This window comes from Olea europaea, chromosome 2 (assembly GCF_002742605.1).
Source record: "Olea europaea var. sylvestris chromosome 2, O_europaea_v1, whole genome shotgun sequence".
In the NCBI taxonomy this organism is placed as follows: Eukaryota; Viridiplantae; Streptophyta; class Magnoliopsida; order Lamiales; family Oleaceae; genus Olea; species Olea europaea.
The window spans coordinates 29,314,569-29,334,306 of NC_036238.1; the positions used below are offsets into that span (position 1 = coordinate 29,314,569).

The window sequence follows — 19,738 nt, forward strand, 5'->3', positions numbered from 1 at the left end:
AAAATTAGAATATTACAAAAAAAAAAAAAAAAAAAAACTATAAATTTGTAACTTGGTAGGCATTGAGCATAAGGTTATCCGACATGATTCCATACAAATATATTAGTTTTGGAAAATAATTTCAAGATGCAAGTACAGGATATGTCATTAAGATGAATGTATACTTATAAAAACTCGTACATGTGCAGATATGTGAAGGTTCTTGGATTATTAGTGCTTCCTGTTTTGCAATTCTAACTGTTAGATTCTTGCTTCGAATTGACTTGAAAAAATGTCTGCTTGGAAGAACATGAAAGAATTACAGGCGGCAAGATTACCTGTGATGTACAGTAATTAATGTGACATTGAAAATACTAGTGGATCCAAACATTTCTCTTACAGGTCATAGAAATTCTCTAACTTATTAGTTTTATAGGATTGGAATTTATTGGTGTTGGATCATGAGGGAATATCAGGCCAGATATCGTTATATGTTTGAAATTCACATGCGTGCAGAGTGTGCTGAAACTTTGTTTTGGTTCTCCAGTTTTTTTGAGCTCCAAGGTGTAGATTGATCTTTGGCTGTTATTATTCTAGTAAGTAGTGTTGCATGAGTAATGATCTTGCCTATAATGGAGCTAAAGACTAATTAATGTTGAAGAATTTCCAAAATAAAGGGAACTTGGAGGGATGCTGATGGGCTTTAATGCAAATAAGGTAAGATAAGTTTCTATTTCTTAACCCAAGTGGAAAACGAAGAGCTGGAAGAATACCTTATTAGTAATTATGTCTGTTAAGACACTTGTGTTGTAGAAGGCTCAATTAAGTGCACATGTGAATGAGGACCACACATAGCTCGATCTGAGACTGGGCTGCACGAGGTGTGCACTGTAGGGAGCATTGTTTGTAATAATCATATAATAAGAACTGTTGGACAATCACGTTACTGATATTTTTATCTAGTAGTCTCTTTAACCTATAAGAGCATCTCCGAGAGGTTCTTTAAAAATAAGATGTTATTCATTTTAAAGAGTCAAGTTTTAAAATTATACTTCAAGAGACTATTTTTAACATAAATAGAGAGCTTGGCTCTCCAAATTTGGAGAGTTTCGAGAGCTAGACACTCTATAATTAAATGCATTCAGATTATTTCAATTTTCAGTGGAAGAAAATATTCAATAATATAACAATTTGAAGGGAAGCTAGTCAAAATAAAAAATAGAGAAGTAGTAAAATTAAGTGTTAAAAATAAAGAGCCCGTCGAAGTATTTAAAATTTTTTACTCTTTAAATTTATAGATGCTCTTCAAATTGTAAAGTATGCTCTTCAAAAATAGAGATCCTCTTTAAGATGTTCTAAGAAGAAAAGAGGGATCAACTTAGTGGATATCCATTTTTCAAGAGATCAGCTCCAACACTTTATAGGATGATTAAACTTCAATGGGTTGTGAGTCCAAGTGTTAATTGTAGCAGAAATTTGTGGAAAGTGAAAATCAGGCTGGATATATTTTCGACAGTTAACATTCTTGAATCTTGTTTTAGCTGAATAACAGTGTTTTATGTCTTAAAGCCTTCATTGTTGTTGGAATAAGATCTTTTCGGGTAGCCTTTTCCAGGTTTCATCAATTGTCTGAATTTGACCAAGGAAAACGAAGCTGCCGCAGAAGACTTGCCGGACACAATGAGCGTCGAAGGAAGCCACCACCTGGATCTCCATTTTCCACTCGCTATGGAAACTTTTCTTCATCCATCTTTGGTTAGCAATTACTGATTGAACTCTTGCTGAATTCTAATGCTAATATTTTTCATAAGCCCTCATTTTTTGAATTTAGATAATTTTCTTTTGTGCTGGAACTGAGTTCAGATGTTTGATATTTGCCTTGACAGAAACCCATGGCAGAAACGGAGGTTTTGTGATGGACTTCTCTTTGTACCCAAGTCCTTCCGGGAGGACTTTATGGCCAAATATGTTGTCATCTGAACGAGGACTGGGGAATCAAGTTACCGTCACAAGTAAGTTTCTTCCACCATGGCATAGCAACCCAGATAATCCTCCATCCATTCTTCTGCAAGGTTCAACAACTAGTGCCAGCTATCCAGGTCCAGGATTATCTTCCGGAAGTTTCAGTGGAGTCTCGGACTCCGTCTGTGCTCGCTCTCTTCTGTCAAATCAGCCCTGGGGCTCTAGAAACATACCCTCGAGTCCAGGGCTAAACACCTTATATGGTGCCAATGGGACATCCGTGGTTCAGCCATCAGTTGCACATGGTACACCTTTTGGCAACTTTTTGAGTCTTCCATGGGGTTTCAAAGACAACCAAGCTAGTACTGATCTTGGCTCACATCCAGCCAACAGTCAGTATTCCAGTGAGCTCGAGACAGCTCGACAGGGTGGAGGACAATTCCATGAACTCGAGCTCTCGACTGGTTATACATCTTCAGTCGAGCATATGCACTGGTCACATTGAGTGTCCTTCTCTAAAGCCAAGGTCTTTGGATCCTCGTGTGTTCAATAAAGTAAAACATGTGCTGCTAAAGTTCTTGTGAGCTACTGCTTTTGTGTGATGTTTCTCTCTATTCTTCTGCTAGGAGAGACCTAAGAAGACTTGTGTGCTTGTGTTTTATGTAATTGGATGACAAATAAACTTTTGATACTGTTTGTTTTCAAAATCATTGCCCTACTGAACTAGGAGGGGGGAAAACTGAAATTTCCCATTCCCCTTTGACAGGATTTTTATCGCAGGCTGCAGTAGGCATTATTATTTGGTTTCCAGAAGCAGGACTTTGCATGCTTTATCAAATGTCAAATTGAATAATCAATTATGCTCACTGGTGAACCGGTTGGTACCAAGCTTCATTTCACAGAGTATGTAGACCAAATTTCAGACTCAACAGGAATATTACACACCATGAACGTAAAACTAGGAGAGCAGCTAATTCTTACTAATGGTTATTGATTTTCGAAGTCAAACTGGATTCATTCCAACTCTCGTGACATTGCTATCACAGCCAACGCCCAAAATTTGCCATATTCATAAGCCAAGTTTCCCATACGAGCAAAACAAATTTCTGATTCTAATGCCATTCAGCTCATCTAAGCAGTGAGAATTACACTACAGGAGAAACAAAGGCAGCTTCCAATGTTTGCAAGGGAATGTTCAGTCATTAGTATCGAAAATGATGAACTTATTCGTGAACGTCAATAAAAAACCAATGCCTCAGGACTTTGACAAATTAAAGCTACTGCTCAATAATGCACTAATCTCTCCTATAATATTGACGGGTCTTCCATCAAACATTGATGAAAGCGTGCTCTCACAGAGTTTCTTTAACTCCCGGGTTTTAACAATGGCTGCTTCCTGCATATCGAATGAGAAGTATATTATATAAGATAAAAATAATAAATATTAAATAATAAAAATAAAACCAGTAGTAAAGCAAGAAAGGGGAAGTAATTGTTGGCCAGAAACGGCAATTAATGATTATATTTGAAAAAGTAAGACCGTAATACCTACTTCACTAACAAATACAAAACTAACAGGTACTATGTTGCTATATTGGAAGAACTTGTGTTATTTTCTATTAAAAGAACTTTTCTTCTCTCAATTCCATGTATTCCAGTTATTTAAAAATTTCATATTACAATATTACTGTATATGAATAAATATTTCCATCAATTTTTTATCAGTAAAAGGCCACGGTTAACAAATATTGAGGGAGATATTCAACTAGACAACTCATATTTTAAAGGAAACTTTCCTGTCCTTAACCCTCCCTTCTCCCCCAAGAAACACACACAGAGAGAAGAAGCCCTCCACAAAAAATTTCTCGTGCCAAATGAACTCACTTGTTTAGGCCAGGAAGAAGATAAAGAATTCTGCAGTTCCATGCGTTTATGTGACAGGTCTTTCAGTGACTCCTTTAACTTGAATTCATGATGCTTCTTTTCCTCCAGTGTGCTTACTAAACGATCTAAGAATCTGAAATTTAGAGAATATAATGGAGTCACTACTCAAGTTTAAATAAAGGATAACACTGGTTGCAATATACAAGAATGATAGTGTAGAAAGAAAAAGTAGAGATGTAGTTAGGGCAAAAAATAAAGGGGGAAAAAAAAGGCAGGGATTTTTTCTTTTTTTGGTTGGGGGGGGGGGGCGGGGACCTCTTGTCCATGCGATTCATCAGGACTGTAAAACCCAAAATAAACAAAAGTGACATGAAAACAAGTTCAACTAACACCTTCTTGAGTTGAGTATCATAATCAGGTCCCGAGTTTTTCGATTGGTTAACAATGAAATAGCCAAGGAAATATCAGATTGCATTGTCTGAATCAAATCAGAAGTGTATTGCTGCAGCACAAAAGGAGCAACTGCCTGGACTTGATGTTGCAAGGACAGGGTTTCTTCATTTGTCAATTCAATCACGCGCTGATTCAGAAATGCTTTAATCTGATGGATGTGTCAAACCAGAAATAGAAGATAAAATAATCAGAAGTCAAACATGAAATAGAAATTAGACACAAGTAAAAATAATTGAGCATGCATAGACCTCAAATAAATCGTCAAGGATCTTATTCCGGTATTCTGTTTCCAACAGCTGACTCCTATCACGGTTAGTGTCTGGAGCTTTGGATGAATCATTAAGCACATTAGAACCAGGTACCGAAAAAATACGTGACAAATCAGCTTCTTCAGTTCCAACAACCTGTGGATTTTCAACAACTATATCCCAAGGGCTCTCTGACATCGAGGCATCTGGAGCTTCGGAGTTCTCCGGATTTGACACCACCTGATGAGACTCGACATTGACAACATCCTTACGAGGGGAATTTTCCAAAATGTCACTAGCATTAACAATTTCATAAGGACCTAAACCATTCCCAGTATCTTCTGTCTCTTCCACTGCGCCAATGTCCCAATCAATCTGAGAGCTGTCCATGTTAATATCCCAGTCGATACTGTCAGCCCCCATATCTGTTTCCCCAGCCATGTGTGCTGATTCATCGTGGCATCCTTGAGCAACAAGAGTATAAGAATTTTCTGAGGTCACATAAACATTAAGAGAAGGGGGCCTTTCACAAATATTCCTCAAATTTGGTAACACAAATCCAGGAGTTGCCTGCAATGCAAAATTATTATTATTTTTTTCCAAAAAAAGAGTAAAATTTATAGTAATGCATTTCCAGCTTTCATCAGCAGCCAAAAATATTCGCTATAGCCTTACACCGTTTTCTGTATGAGCATCTCTGACAAAGGTTGAGTAGAAATCAATTGCCCGTGAGACAGAATCACCATTAATTACTTCTAAAATCCTGCTAAAAGTGCTTGGAAGAGATTTTGTAGCCGTTTCTAATAATTCTGACCTCACATTAATCCCCTATAGAGCACAACCTTCAATGCGTGAGAATTTGTTTCTTAAAGGTACATCAAGAGAAGCCGACAACTATAAACAGTGTGACAGAAAAGCAAAACCTGCAAGCCTAGCTCCTGACAAGCCTGATCATATTTTGTAGCTGAAAGAGCTGCATTCCTTTTTATATCAGCTTCCTTGCGCTCTAATTCAGCAAGCTGCTGTTGAGTCTTCTGGACCTGCTTCTTCTGATAAGGGCTTCAAATCAAATATAAAATCAATCAATTGAAAGAACAGCACTAGTGAAAGAAACTAACATAAAAGACAGTTACGTGCTAATGTATCTTTTAATACGTTATATGCTTCCTTACATTTCGTAATTAACATTTTGGATCATTATCTGAGCAGCCTCACCAAGGAAAATATGATCTTTTTCATATGCTCGCACTATTGTCTCCCAATTGCCCTGTCAAAGATTGAAACACATTTACAACCAGTTGTGAAGCAACTGCATTGAGCACCATTACATTAGGAGATATAAAAAGGCTGTTTTGTAGATCTTACAGCAGCACCTGAAAGCCGGCCAAAAATGTTACGGCCTTCAGGAGTCGACTTTAGAAGAATTTCATATATTTGCTTCGATTCCAAGTACCCAATTCCTGAAAATTTATTGTGATCTCATAATAAAAATGGCCATGACAAAAGAAATTAACTCATATTATAATGATACTAAAATTTAAAGTCCAAGTCAGTACATAAAGTCACACATTCATGCACTAACAAACCTTCACTTTGAAATGTTGTTCAAATAAATTGTATATAACCACAACAATTGATAAAAGGATTACAGATTTTCAGGTTTATGCAAAGTCAAAAGTAATTTCCAACACCTTTATTCTACCTTTAAAATTGATTGAACAAATCAATATTTATGAGAATATTATATATATATATATTCTCGAGCCAATTTATGTTATTCAACATGAGCTACAAAATGAGTATAATATATATATATATATATATATATTTTTTTTTTTTTTTTTAATATAGTTGCGACGTATATTTAATTTCCCTTCATGATCAGAACAATGAAATTTTTTCAAATACTCAGTTAATGCTAATCTGAAAATTATTAATATTCAAATTCAAACATTAAACTGCTTAATCTTGCAAAAATGAAAAAAGAATAAAATTCCCACTGCAATTAAAAACTCAACACAATACTCATTCCAAATAAAAAATGAAAAAGGAGGAAAGCACACAACAAATCAAAAGAGGTGTACGTAACCGTAAGGAGCCTTTCGATCAATTATTAAATTACGGATACTAAAATAGCACCCACCTGGCACTATGCACATGTATATCTAATTGACTGGTTTAAAAATAGTGAATGAATTTTTCCTAGAAAACTACAAATAATTATGTATTTAATCAGTAATTCACGATAAATTTATATGTAAAAAAAAGAACCTTCAAGGTCCAGGGTTAGGAATAAAGGATCAATATCTTTGGGCAGTGCAGCAAACGCCGCCGAAATCTTCGCTTTCACCGCCGCCAATCGCTTCCTCCAATTCGATGGAATTCTCTTCCGATCCACCAGCCATTCTTCATTTTAAATTCAGATAAAAAAAATGTAAATAAATAAAATTTCTGAAAGATTACTAATCGAAAACGGCAGCATAAACATTGGAATCTAAAAGAATTTTACCTCCGAGTCGACCGAATGAAATGTCAATTGGAAGTTTTCTGATTTCATCTGCATCCGGCATTTTCGATAGCAAAAATTTTAGGTTTTTTTCTAGAATAATTAGTGGATTTTTTCTTTTCAGTGTTTTGTGTATTTTAACATTTTTGACTCGTTAATCAATTATGAGTTAATTGTTCCAATGGTTGCTGAACTTAAGCCATGTTTTTGATTGATCCCAAAATTTAAAATATCGAATTTTGATCATTGAACTTAGCCCATGTCTTCGATTTCTTATTGAATTTAGATCCATATCTTAGATTGATAAATGTATAATATTTTTAAAGTTCAGTGATTAAAATTTGACATTTTAAATTTCAGTAAGCAATTAAAGACATGAATTTAAGTTGAATGATCAAAATTCGATATTTTAAATTTCGGTGACTAATAAAAAACATTGACCTAAGTTTAGTGACTATTGGAACAATTAACTCAATCTATTGTTTGCTAGCATAAGCCTTACAGTTGTGGGCTTATTGACGTAATGGGCCAAATTTTAGGACTGTGGCTCATTACTGGGATGGGCCGAATAGAAAGGCCTGTACGTTGGGCTTTGTAGCACGATACTTCATTTTCTCCCTTGATCTCTCTCTCTCTGTGCTCTCTCGCTAGCTCGCCCACACAGATCACTGCCAATTCAGGTAAGCATCCTCTTTCCTTTCTACATATCGATACGTGCATTCGTTTTCATACATAGAGAACGGCGTATACACAATATATGGCCACAGCTATTTTTATTTTCTTGCATATTTTAAATCGTTGAAGGAAATAATATAAGGTTGAATTCTAGGGCCGAAGCTTAAAGGCGGAAAATTTATCCGATAAAACATTGAAAAGTAGTTAGTTTCTCAATTTAGAGGTGTCTTTTGGTATATAATTAATAGTGTATTCATGATCGGGTTTACGCTTTAGACTATTTAACCCTTGATTGGATTTTAGGAACTGTAAGTTTGGTGGAGTGTAGTACAATGCAGCTAAAAAAATGATTTTGAAAATTTGGACCACTATTAGTCGGAATTTGGGAGGCTGACTTGGATAAAATTGTTAACAGGGGGTTTAATTCTGGATTTCTTAACCCTGTATTGTACATAAAAGGGTAATGGTGCCAAAAGAATTTGTGAATGGGAATGCTATTTAGTTTTCTGTATTTAGAATATTTATCCACTGAAAAGGGAATACTATTTAGTTTTCTGTATGTTGAATATTTATCCACTGAACAGGGTTGTTGCAAGTGTAAGGGAGGATTAGTGTTGAAAATTGAGTCGGGTAAAGTTGTTAACGGTCAAGTATGTGTGTTGTATTAGCAGAGACATTTTCTATAGTTTTTTTGTACTCCTGTAGTTCTAATGAAATTTCTGTTTTTCTGTATCTTTTAGGCGTTGTCACGCCAGTCTGGCCGTAGTAATTCTTTTGCTTTTATATTTTGTTCTGGATCTATCCATTTTTTACTGCATCTTTACATTTGTTTCAATTAACTTAATTGAGAGAATAGCACTTGTTCAGGACTGATTTTTCTCCACAACATACTTTGTTATCTAGTTTTTAAAACAAAGCAATGGATCAGAAGGAGCTTAGACAGATGGAAGATGAAACAAGTCCATTGATTAAAACCATAAAAGGTGCAACTGCAGGTCTAGTTGCAGGCACTATTTGGGGTACCATTGTAGCTACTTGGCATGATGTTCCTCGAGTTGAGAGGAGTATTGCACTTCCAGGTCTAGTTAGGACATTGAAGATGATGGGTAATTATGGGATGACTTTTGCTGCTGTCGGCGGAGTCTACATTGGCGTCGAGCAGTTGGCTCAGAAGTATAGGATGAAAAGAGACTTTGTTAACGGAGCTGTTGGTGGATTTGTTGCTGGTGCTTCTGTTCTGGGTTATAAAGGTGAAATTTTCTTCTACCCTAAATAGTATGGTTCTTCTCGATAAATACAATTTTATAATGTGACATGTCCCATGCAAATATTACTTGATGTAAATAGAAGGTGAACTTATAAGCATGTAAATGGATTATAAGACATTGTGAAGTCTCTGGGGAAGTTATCAAAGATGATTATAAGTAACTTTTGTGACTTATAAGCACCCAGAAACAAATTTGGTCACCCCCAACGTTTTTAGGTATCTATGAACTTTAACCAACAAGACATCGGGTGCATCTACATAAATTTCACAAGCATGCCTCCTCTCATGCCGCTCATAATTCTCTCCTCCAATCCATCCACAAACCAATCTACCCTCGGTAACTCTACCTTGTCAACGTCTTCATCGACCCCAACAATCACTCATCAGAACCTCAAGGAGCTTGCCTACCTCCCAGTCACTGAAGGACGAGACAGGCACAAGATGCTCATTTCAATTAAGCAAAAGTGTGCATAGAGGCACATTTTTATCAGCTATCTCAAATGGGCTTGAGGATAATTTCTATTGCTACCTTATATGTTTGCTGGTTTGTGATTATCTGTACATATATTAATTTGTGGTTGTGTCCCCTTGCGTGCCAATTGAGAATATGATCGCTAAGTTTTCTTTAACGGGAAGAGAGGGTCATTCTAATTAAGTATTTCTGCTGTTTTCACCTTTTGTTTTCTTCACCTACAGAAGACACACCATTTATTGAAATGCTTCCAGATATCATTGCTGAATATTTATTAAGATAAGAACTGAACCATTTGTGTTGCTGGCATATTTGGCAGTTGGCAGATATTGTTAATTGACTATAGCTATTCGTCATGCCAATTATGCACTCAATAATTTTTTATTTTTTCTTTTTTTTTCCTGAAAATTTAATACAAGTCCTTGCAGTTCAGAGGATAGTTACTTTAAACTTTCTTAAGACCATGAAGATATTTTTGAATAATATTTTGGAAAAAGTTGCAAAAAAAAGAATGCTTTTGTGTATTGTTTTTACCATTACAGTGGAAGTACACAGAATAAACTAATCACATTTGTGCTTCTCTCTCTTTTACTTTTCTTTTCATTTTTTTTCTTTTTTTCGATTGTATTTTTCCATATGGATTTCTCATTGTTTTTCTTATCAAGCTTGGATATTTCCTAATTTATTAAAAATATTAGATCAACAAAATTAAGCAGAAAGAATGAGTTTTTTCGCACAAGATACTAAGCCATAGAATATCGATAAGTTAGATAAAAAAAATAAATTACAAAACTAGAACACTGTGGGTGTTTTTTAAGTTTGCATAATGAATGATTCAATTGTTCAATTTGACTCGGGTTTTCAATTATTATTTTATGTATTTTCTTAAGTTTGAAATTTGGAATAGGTGAAGATAATATGCTAATGAGAAAAGGCATATCGTTGATGTTATTAACTCGAGAAACTAGAATTAGTCGTTAGTTTTGATATAAACAAATATTGTAAACTAGATGCCCAAGGATGAAAGTAGTAGAAAACATGTATGTTAAGGTTTCTTTTGTAATATTCTAAAGGACTTGTATGTCCTGAAAAGTTTGCTTTTGAACTTAAATGTTACTTTTTTTCTTTTTGAATTTTAAAGCTAGACAAGTATGTACTTTCTCAGTTTTTAGTGTTTGATGATTATGTGTATTAAATGACCACTTCATCTAAAATTGGAGAGTTCTAATACTTGACATTGATGTCCGAATCATCTCCGAGTCGACTATTTGCACCTAAAATATACTAGATTCTGCAAAATAGGACATTTAGAATCCGCTTGACCACTGGAAACTGAGGGTCAGCTATTGCATTTCATTTCTCAAGACAGATTTTACTGTAGAAGAGTGGTAAATTCAACATAGTGGGAGTTCCCCTTGCTTTCTTTTCGCTCCGCTCGTGCGTGGCACACCTTGCTAGAGGAGCGACATGCCGGAAAAAAAAAAAAAAAAAATTACAAGCAACTACTACATCAAGAATCTCTATTCTTGACTAGAGGGAAGGACCGACTTATTTATTGTTTCAATAAGAACCATGACCCCGAATGACTTTGGTATTCTTACCCTTCCTATACTGGATTTATAACAGCAAGAGACACCAGATCCGCTGAGACCACCATTTTTCATTTACCTTTGTGGGCATAAGAGACGCACTACGTACACTGCCTGGTGCTGGAATACCGGGGGTTCGAATCCCTCTCCATCCAACTGACGTTTGGTTTTTAGAAAACTAAGGCGCGCCTATCACCTGTTCCGGTTGTTTGTAAATTTTGGAATCTCTCTCACAGTCTCACCCTGCACCATGTGAACGGCTTAGTATTTTTTATCGAATGGTTTAGGGGGTCTGTTAAAGAAGCCATGTTATACAATTGCTGAGTTGCTATATCCTGGAGCCCGTAACGTGTTACGTCCTATGATGCGTCATACCTTGTTTGGCATATTAGGCCACCTTGTGCTTTATGCGAGCTCTGCACAGATGCCAAACTGAGCAAGGTTGAACTGGGCTTCCTTGTCCAAGCTCTTCTATGCAGCTTGAGAAATGTCTTACACACTGATGTACGAGTTTGGACCTCTACAGGTCCAAATTGGCTTACGGTCCTTGTCTCAAAAATGATGGGCTGCACCGTTTCCTGATTGTTCCAAGATAGACTTGCACATTTTTTTTGGCATTCTAGATGGCCCTAGTGTCTTCGGTTGGAAGACATCCCATGTCCATGTCAGGTTAATGGTCTCATTTGACTGGGTTAACACATGACGTGGCAATTTCTCATAAATTGGTGATTAGACTTAAGAGACACGAATTAGGACCTTTAGAGCTCCGATACTGTATATTGAATGACTCGCTCATAAAAAAGTTTAAGCTGTTAAAAAGAAGATTGATTTATTTATATTTATATCTCCAATGATGTGTTATATAAGTTATGAATTAATTATCCTGCTCTTATGCCCAAGGGTCTATGCTGCATCTTCATAGTTAACAGGCTGTAGCCTCATTCTATCTTCCATCATTTTAGATGTTATCAAGCCGAATGATTTTACCATTCCATATTGGAAACAAAGACTAATATCCTGCCTGAATAAATCTGCATTGTTAAAATTGTTATTTTAACGAATTTATGTGCTGATACAGTCCTGATATTTGGACTCATTTTGATTTGAAAGGCAGGTCTAAGTTTTAGGGTTGAATGTTCTATTTCCCATGTGGTGGTAATACTTTGGAATGGTGCTTATGTTTTTGGCTTCTATCTTTATCATCCTTGACAGGAAGGAGCATATCCTCAGCAATCTCTGCGGGAGCAGCTCTTGCAGTGACATCTGCTGTCATTGATGCTGGAGGTCAGACCACGAGAATTGATAATGGCAAAGAGTACTATCCTTACACCATCAAAAAGAGGCCCACTGTGGATTGACTCTTTTACCCTTTTCATTGTTGCTTCTTTGCAAGGAAAGCTCTAATTGGGCCACTTGGTCACTCTTTCTGTCTCGCTGTTTCCTCCTTTAAGATGTTTAATGTCCTTTGGGCTTTTGTTTCTGTTCTCATGTTGTGAATTTGAATAAGTTTACTGTTATTTTTGAGTTTCCACCATGAGAGACAAATCTCCATTTGGATACTTGTAGTTCTTGATTATGCTCATATATCATGGAAAAGCTGTGAGGTAGCGTTGAACATTTTCTTGCAAAATGCATTTGTTGTTAATGGATAATAATCGTTAGAACTCATAACTGGTTTATATATACTTCCCGTTGTTGATCTCCCGATTCTTCTTGCAGAATTGTTTTCTGCACACTAACGACTTTCCTACTTCGTCGTTTCCCTGAACAACCATTGTAACAAGAAAGTGGATTTTGGGCTCAAATTTTAATCTCAATTTATCATACGAAAGTCCTAACAATGTGACTCCCTTTGCATCTGAATTGTGGAATGAAGTGATCAAATTGAATTATGGAAGCAGGCGATCAGAGTGAGTGAGAAGACATCTGCAATCAAGTTGATCCTGTCGTTTGAACTCTATGACCGAATACATACATACAAGTCTGTTTATTCATATTATATAATTTTTTAGCAGAAATTCATATTTCATGAAATTTTCAATTAAAAATAAGCACAATTAAACTCATAAGAACACTCGAAGCATAGATTCTCCTGCATCTCTCGTGGATGATCAAAGTGAATGGTGAAACATCAGCACGGACAACTGACTGTCCATGTCATTAGATTGGAGATAAACAATATGAAAGGTACACACTTCCACTTAGATCCTGGAAAGAAAATCCTCTACTCGAATACAACATAACTAGAATAAAAGATGGGACAAATTCGTTCATACTGAAATACAGTTGCAAGCAAGCAAATGTTTTTTTTTTCTAAAAGCAATATGCACAATAGTTCAAAAGTCTGAACTGACTGGATGTAGTTAAGTCAACAGTAGTACTAAAGTTCCAGATGCCATCTGACTCCAGCATCAACAAAAATGGCAAGAGGAGCCTGAACTAGTCAATGCTCGAATCGAAGTGAAATACGCAAGCTTTGACGTCTGAACTTTATCGTTTCTATTGTGATCAATCAGTTTCGTGCTTGCTTATTCACCTTGTAAGCAGTAAAGCTGCCTAATATTTCCTGATGCTGTTGAATCATACAAAAAGAGTGATAAAGCAAGACACTTTTACTGGGATCCAGGAGTAATATGAATATATGATAGATTGAAAAAAGGCACATACAGTGAATAGTATAGAGAACATCTCGTGAAAAAGGATTAGAAGGTACCGGCGTGCTTGGTAGGATGGATACAATATGAATAATGAAAAAAATAAGTTAAAATCTTATGTGGTCTTGTGTCCTGTCTGTTCTAACACTGTACACCATACATACATTTAGAGTGTAGTGTGTCCATAATGGCAAGTTTTAGTATAATTCAGGAATTATTGCCACGGCAATTAAGGAAACAATCACCTCTGCCCATCAAGCTAGCATGAAAAGCTAGCCTTAACTTTGAGAATGAAAAAAATTGTCACTGCTCAATTACAGATCCTTTATACTTTCATTAATCTAAAGTTGAAGGGTAAACTTCCCAGGATGGAATCAGAAATCAAATGCAACCGGAAACATCAGCTGTCATTTGGGTTGTATTGGCAGGGTTTGCGGTGATTTTTTTTCTTATTTTTTTTTCTCTCTCTCTCTATTTTTTTAATATGTATTATTTTTGGGGGTAGTGCAGAAAATTATTCTTGGGTACAGTTTCTGATAGCACTAAGTCTCGACTTCTGATATAACAAACTTTAAGAAACGTTAAAAAGAAAATACAAAATTCAAGAAGCATGCCTATATCCTGGATGGATAGGAGATAGAATTGACTACGGAAGAACAGTGTTACAACAAGACATTACCATATAACCAGTCTTTGAAGTATACATGGAGCGCACTTGATAGTTCCCGTTTCCTACTGTCTTCAAGCGGAGTTTCTCTCAAAATTTGCTTAATTTCCTCCATGTTTTTGTGCTAAAAAAAAAAAAAAAAAAAAAATGCATCAGAGAATTTGAAATTCGACTTTTACAATTTAAGAACGATCATTGGCATTCTAAATAACACACCCTCACCCCCACCCCCAAACCCCAAAAAGAGAGAAACAAACACAAGAAAAAACAGAAAATTGGGTGTGTAAGGGTGGTGGGGCAGCTTTCAAAATTTTGCACGAATAATATTGGGGGCGTGGACATACATTTCTCTGTTGAGATGCCAGGTAAGCATGAGGTAAAGTAAAAGGATTATCTTTTGTGGACCCATCAAATTCATCTCCCCACCAGTTCGGAATCTGCACATAGTGAACATGTACATTAAAGCAGAAACTTCTAAAAAACTGAGAAAAGCTGGCATCAATGATCCCCAAAAATGAAATGTGCTAGCACATCATAAAAAGAACAAATTAGAGTTCATACAGTTGAAATTCAAGGTTTTGCGAACATTCGTGTCAAATACAAATGATAAGTGAATTAGCACATCGACATCACACATAGCATAAAATATTACAACATCCCAGAACCAAGAGATTGCACAAAATAATGTACAAACCAAAAAATTAGTGTACTGATCCGGGTCTAGGCGGGTAGCAGATTCAGCTTGAACATCTGAGACACCAGCGGGATGAGATAATGAATCGTGGGGATCAACCACTCCAAGTGCCACAGGTTCATCCCACCTGTTGATACTAGGGTCAATGCCAACTTGATTCATGTGCTCCTCCAATTGTGAGTAAAATGTATTATATGGAGCAACCTGTTAAAAATAAAAAGGGGAGAGAAGAAATTTGATGTCAATATTCATTGACATGTGACACATAACATGACCCAACATTATTACAAATCCTTTAGAGCATTTGAGATCAAAATGTTTGGGAGCATCAAGGAGATAGATTAATATGTCCAGAAACCCGTTAGTAGAAAACTTTTATGCAAGTTCCAGAAACTTTAGGGGCTATCAAGAAGAAAAAGGTGTGTCCCAAGTGGTGAGTGCAATGCTAGCATGATGCAGAGACATATGCAGCAAAAATGAAGTCTCTCTCACCTGCAATTTATGGTTATCACCAACCATTAGAGGTTGTTGATTTACCCCCAAGAAAAACACACATTCACGACAGTTGGCAATACAAATACGTTTTGCTGCAGTGATTAGATGAACACGCTCACAATGTTCCACTCTAACAGCCTGTACAAGAAAATAATCCAGGGTGTATTCAAATACTCTCAAACAAATTGAATTAAAAATAAAATTCAAGCACAGCACGTACAGATGGAAACACATAATCATAAATCACATGTATAGTCAATCATAATCTTAATAACTCGTAGCATATCTAGCACAGACCGTAGTGTTTTATCAACATCATAGCTAGTACGTCATCATTAAAATGCATCACTGGAACAAGCCACCAAAAAAAGGTATCTGAATTCGCACGTTAATATCGAGCAAGGAATTAAGAGAGAGAGAGTTCTTAAGGAAGGATAACCGTATATGTACCTTGCCCACAGCTCCCAGAACAATAGTTGCATCAGAACATCCATAGACGGTTGCATATCTCAGTGGTGCTAAAATGTAAATCACTGATTCGTGGCAATTTACAACCTGCCAATATCAAAAAGCCAAGTGATAAGTTGCTTGCACTGACATGAGTAAATTTTACTTAAAACGTGTATGCCCAAAACAAAGACGATATAAACCTGGCCAGGACGAAGCTGAGTGTATATTAATTTTGACATACATTATCAACTTTGAAAGAGGCTTCCCAATGCAAATAGTCAAGGTTCGGTGGCTAGTAATTGCTTATCTAACTCACATTCTTTACCAATTGACATACATCATCAATTTTGAGAGAGGCTTCCCAAAGCAAATAGTCAAGGTGCGGTGGCTCGAAAGTAACTTAACTAACTCACATTTTTGACCAATTGACATTTTCACATGAAATACATTTCATTTTAACTCTGACGAATTTCACGTTTTTCCCCTTATGTTGTTAGGATGGAGACTGAAGTTGCTAGAGTATGGTAAAAATTAGCAATGCCTTACAAATCCACCACCCACCTCTCTTAAACTTTTGTTGCATGCATGACAAAAGATATTCTAAACAACGGGACTCGTCAGCTGCCCACAGATTATAGGAAGTTTAATTCCAATTCAGTGCAGATTGGTCAATTATCTGGTTGAGCCAACAAGATACCTCTTAAGCTACGTAATACAAATTCCAGAATACTTCATTTTCAGCATGGGTTTACAGTTGAACTAAAATTCATTAGTATCTAATAAAGCACCTCAATACTCATATTTATGAATCTAAGCAATTGAAAACACATGCATTAGCCTGGGAACTGATTTCAAAACTCAAATTGTAAGATGAAAAATGGTTTTTGAATCAAAATTTCTGCTAAAACAAGTAAGAAAAGAAGGGCAGATGCAATGGCACACAAGTAAAAAATTTCACCTTTACAGAAGAGCCTTTAAGATCAGATGCTTGCTTTAGATATGATGACTTAGAGATCCCTTCAATGAAGCTTGGACCTCTAGCACAGGTTAAGGCCTTTGCTGGACTTGTGCTGACATCAGCCATTGTAACATCTTGATCAGAGGCACTGCTTGGCCCATTTTCTTTTAAAGAAATTCTCTCAGAAATATGTTCCAATGCAGTGGCTACATTTTCTAGAAGCCAATCAAGAACTTGTGATGCAGGAACAGGAACAGCAGGCATGTCGGGATCTGAATTGGCAAAAAATGGAGAAATTTGGCTCAGGGGGCTCCTCTCCAATCCCTTTTCCCCAAAGTACAATAGGAATCCGATGTGCTCAAATATATCCATTGATACAACCTAGAGGATAAATCAGCACCAGTTAAAGGCTCAAGCGGACACAAATGCAAAGTAAGAATATATGACAAATGCATCTCTACCATGAACCGTCCTAACTAGCACCAACAACAGGAATACTGCCAAGAATGAAATTAATCTAGCAAAAGGTTGTTATAAGTATAAAATAAAACAAAGGATGCATGAGCCCATTCTCAAAATTAAATATAACTATTCAAACAAAATAAATGCAAAATAGGCCTACAGAAGCGAACCTAAAATGCAGGAGTGTTAAGGCAGCAAGAAAGTTAGATACCAGAGAGTCTTCCACTTCCCCTTCTACACAGTCTGCCAAGAGGGACACAATATTGCCCAGATGCTTCTGTAGATAGGACAGCTGGTGAGCCTCTTCATCAGCTTGAGATGGCATAAATCGACGACTGTTGCTGCGCACAAGCTGCAACAGATAGAACCGTATTTGTTAGTGATGATACTGTAGTATATAATAACTAACTCCAACAACTGTGAACAGCCCAAATTACTATATTACTATCACATTACCAAATTACTTTACTGCTGAACCAATTTTAGTATACTACACTTCAATCCAGAAAAGCAGTGACATATTCATCCATTAATAATACTGCGGGGCATACTTTATAAAATCATATAAATGACAAAAACAATGATCCAGCAAAAATACTCAAATTCAACAATAATGCACAACCGTACTAAAAAATTTTCAAAACTAATCCAAAAGAACATTACAAATAAATTGGCACCTGTAAGGGTGAAAGGGCGGACAAAAAGCCGTCAAAAGCAGAGGTGGAGGGCCAAACATCAGCAACAGCAGCAGAATCCTTATGCCCTTTGGGAAGCAACCTCTTGTAACTTTGTATATACAAATAAACCAGCAAATCAAACACATTAACTCCAATCGAATCGATTTCCTGAGGAGTCTTGGCATTGACCAAAGGATCAGAATCATCATGAAGGACGGAAGACAGAGTTTCGAGGATAAGCCGAGAATGGTCAATAGAGATCTGGAGAGCTCCGGCGAGGGTTACCGGATTGACCCGGTTGGACGAATCGGCCGCCAGAAGGGTGGATTTGAGATGGGAAAGGGTTTGCGTGGCGTCAGGAAATATTAGTTTGGGGATGGGGAGAAGACCGTGCTCGAAGGGCTCGCGGCGGGGATGGAGATAATTGGTGGTAGACGACGCAGTTTTTGTTGTAGAATTTGATGATGTTGATGGGAGTTCCAGGTGTGGTGGTTCTTCGGCGGCGGTGTCCGCCATTGCGGGGCTATATATCTTGGGGTCGCGGAGATGAGTACCGAGTGAGGGAGTTTCTGTTTTGGGGAAGAAAATAATAGCGTGGCAATTTGTGAATCTGCGACCACTGAATTTTCATTTATTTTGCTAATCCACAAGTAACATAAAAATACATTAAAATCAACAAACATAAATTTAAAATCGCACAAACCTTGTAAAGGCATTAAAATCAATAACAAATACTCAATCACAAATTGTACCACTACTTTTACCCTTAAAACTTCAAGTAGCGGCCCAAATAGTAGCAAGTCTTAAGTTTTAATTGCTAGCTCGGACAAGCCAGTTTTTCTGATATTTCTGCTTATCTAGTTTACTTCTTCTCAAAGCACGTGTAATAAAATTCATTTTCTTTCGTGACTTGTATTAAAAATGCTATCTAAGCTTGAATTCGTCCTGAAACATCAAAAACCAATGCAGAATCGACTCAAAATACTAGCAATGGCATGCAAATAGGTAGGCGACAAGTCACATCTATCATCATTGCTTTGTAGACTAGAGTGCAACATAATATAACTAGTCCATAATCATCTTGTTAATAGAAATCACTCATAACTCAAGCACTGAAAGTACCATCTTGATCATAATTTTGTTTAAGTATTGACTCGAATCTTTGCCATCCACTCCACTATATTTGTCAGGGTAAGAGTAACAGTTGTCGTCATTAGTTATTATTATGATTACCAAAAAAATACAGTTCTATCTGTTGCAGCTTATGCTCGTCGATTCATGTCATCTCAAGCTGATGAAAAGACTCATCAGTTGTCCTGTTAGCAAAAGCACCTGGACAATATTGTTTAGAAACTGTAGAATGGTATAAGACCATGTTGTGTAAATATCTTGCTTGCCTTTATGAATTTGAAGTTAACACCTATTTTGCATTTGTTATGTTGTAATTAGTTTTGAAAATGCACTACTGCATCTTTCGTCGATTTTATTATAGACCTACTCTTTGCGATATTCTCACTTCAAAGTTGTGTTACACTAAAATGTTAATATATCTTGTGTATGCCATTGTATCAACCAACAAATTTGAGCAGATCTTGAATTTCTCATTTACTTGAGGGGAAGGGAGCCCTTTGAGCTAAAATGCTCCT

The 19,738-nt window shown here is 36.5% G+C and overlaps 4 protein-coding genes across 6 annotated transcripts in view; 2 read left to right on the forward strand and 2 right to left on the reverse strand.

Annotated features, from left to right (window-relative positions):
- Positions 1–2,527, forward strand: part of LOC111370030 (squamosa promoter-binding-like protein 9) — a 12,926-nt gene extending 10,399 nt beyond the window's left edge. For all 3 annotated transcript variants that reach the window (XM_022991747.1, XM_022991744.1, XM_022991749.1), the window contains 2 exons: positions 1,595–1,734; positions 1,866–2,527. In XM_022991747.1, the coding sequence (XP_022847515.1) occupies positions 1,595–1,734; positions 1,866–2,446 (721 nt within the window). In that variant the 3' untranslated portion in view covers positions 2,447–2,527. The remainder of the gene's footprint in view (positions 1–1,594; positions 1,735–1,865) is intronic.
- Positions 2,528–2,954: 427 nt separating this feature from the next.
- LOC111370023 (CDK5RAP3-like protein) lies at positions 2,955–7,175 on the reverse strand. The gene is made up of 10 exons (XM_022991736.1): positions 7,036–7,175; positions 6,798–6,932; positions 5,892–5,986; positions 5,699–5,793; positions 5,450–5,585; positions 5,202–5,354; positions 4,527–5,096; positions 4,218–4,426; positions 3,826–3,958; positions 2,955–3,337 (listed from the first exon to the last, which is right to left on the reverse strand). The coding sequence occupies exons 1-10, from the start codon at positions 7,094–7,096 to the stop codon at positions 3,197–3,199; spliced, it is 1,728 nt and encodes a 575-aa protein (XP_022847504.1). The 5' UTR covers positions 7,097–7,175; the 3' UTR covers positions 2,955–3,196.
- A 444-nt stretch (positions 7,176–7,619) lies between these two features.
- Positions 7,620–12,703, forward strand: LOC111370050 (outer envelope pore protein 16-3, chloroplastic/mitochondrial-like). The gene is made up of 3 exons (XM_022991762.1): positions 7,620–7,712; positions 8,611–8,957; positions 12,248–12,703. The coding sequence occupies exons 2-3, from the start codon at positions 8,627–8,629 to the stop codon at positions 12,391–12,393; spliced, it is 477 nt and encodes a 158-aa protein (XP_022847530.1). The 5' UTR covers positions 7,620–7,712; positions 8,611–8,626; the 3' UTR covers positions 12,394–12,703.
- A 449-nt stretch (positions 12,704–13,152) lies between these two features.
- LOC111370042 (TBCC domain-containing protein 1-like) lies at positions 13,153–18,712 on the reverse strand. The gene is made up of 9 exons (XM_022991757.1): positions 18,093–18,712; positions 17,627–17,767; positions 16,954–17,334; positions 15,996–16,100; positions 15,543–15,683; positions 15,051–15,254; positions 14,701–14,793; positions 14,369–14,480; positions 13,153–13,607 (listed from the first exon to the last, which is right to left on the reverse strand). Exons 1-9 carry the CDS (start codon positions 18,606–18,608, stop codon positions 13,564–13,566), a joined length of 1,737 nt encoding a protein of 578 aa, XP_022847525.1. The 5' UTR covers positions 18,609–18,712; the 3' UTR covers positions 13,153–13,563.
- Positions 18,713–19,738: the final 1,026 nt, after the last annotated feature.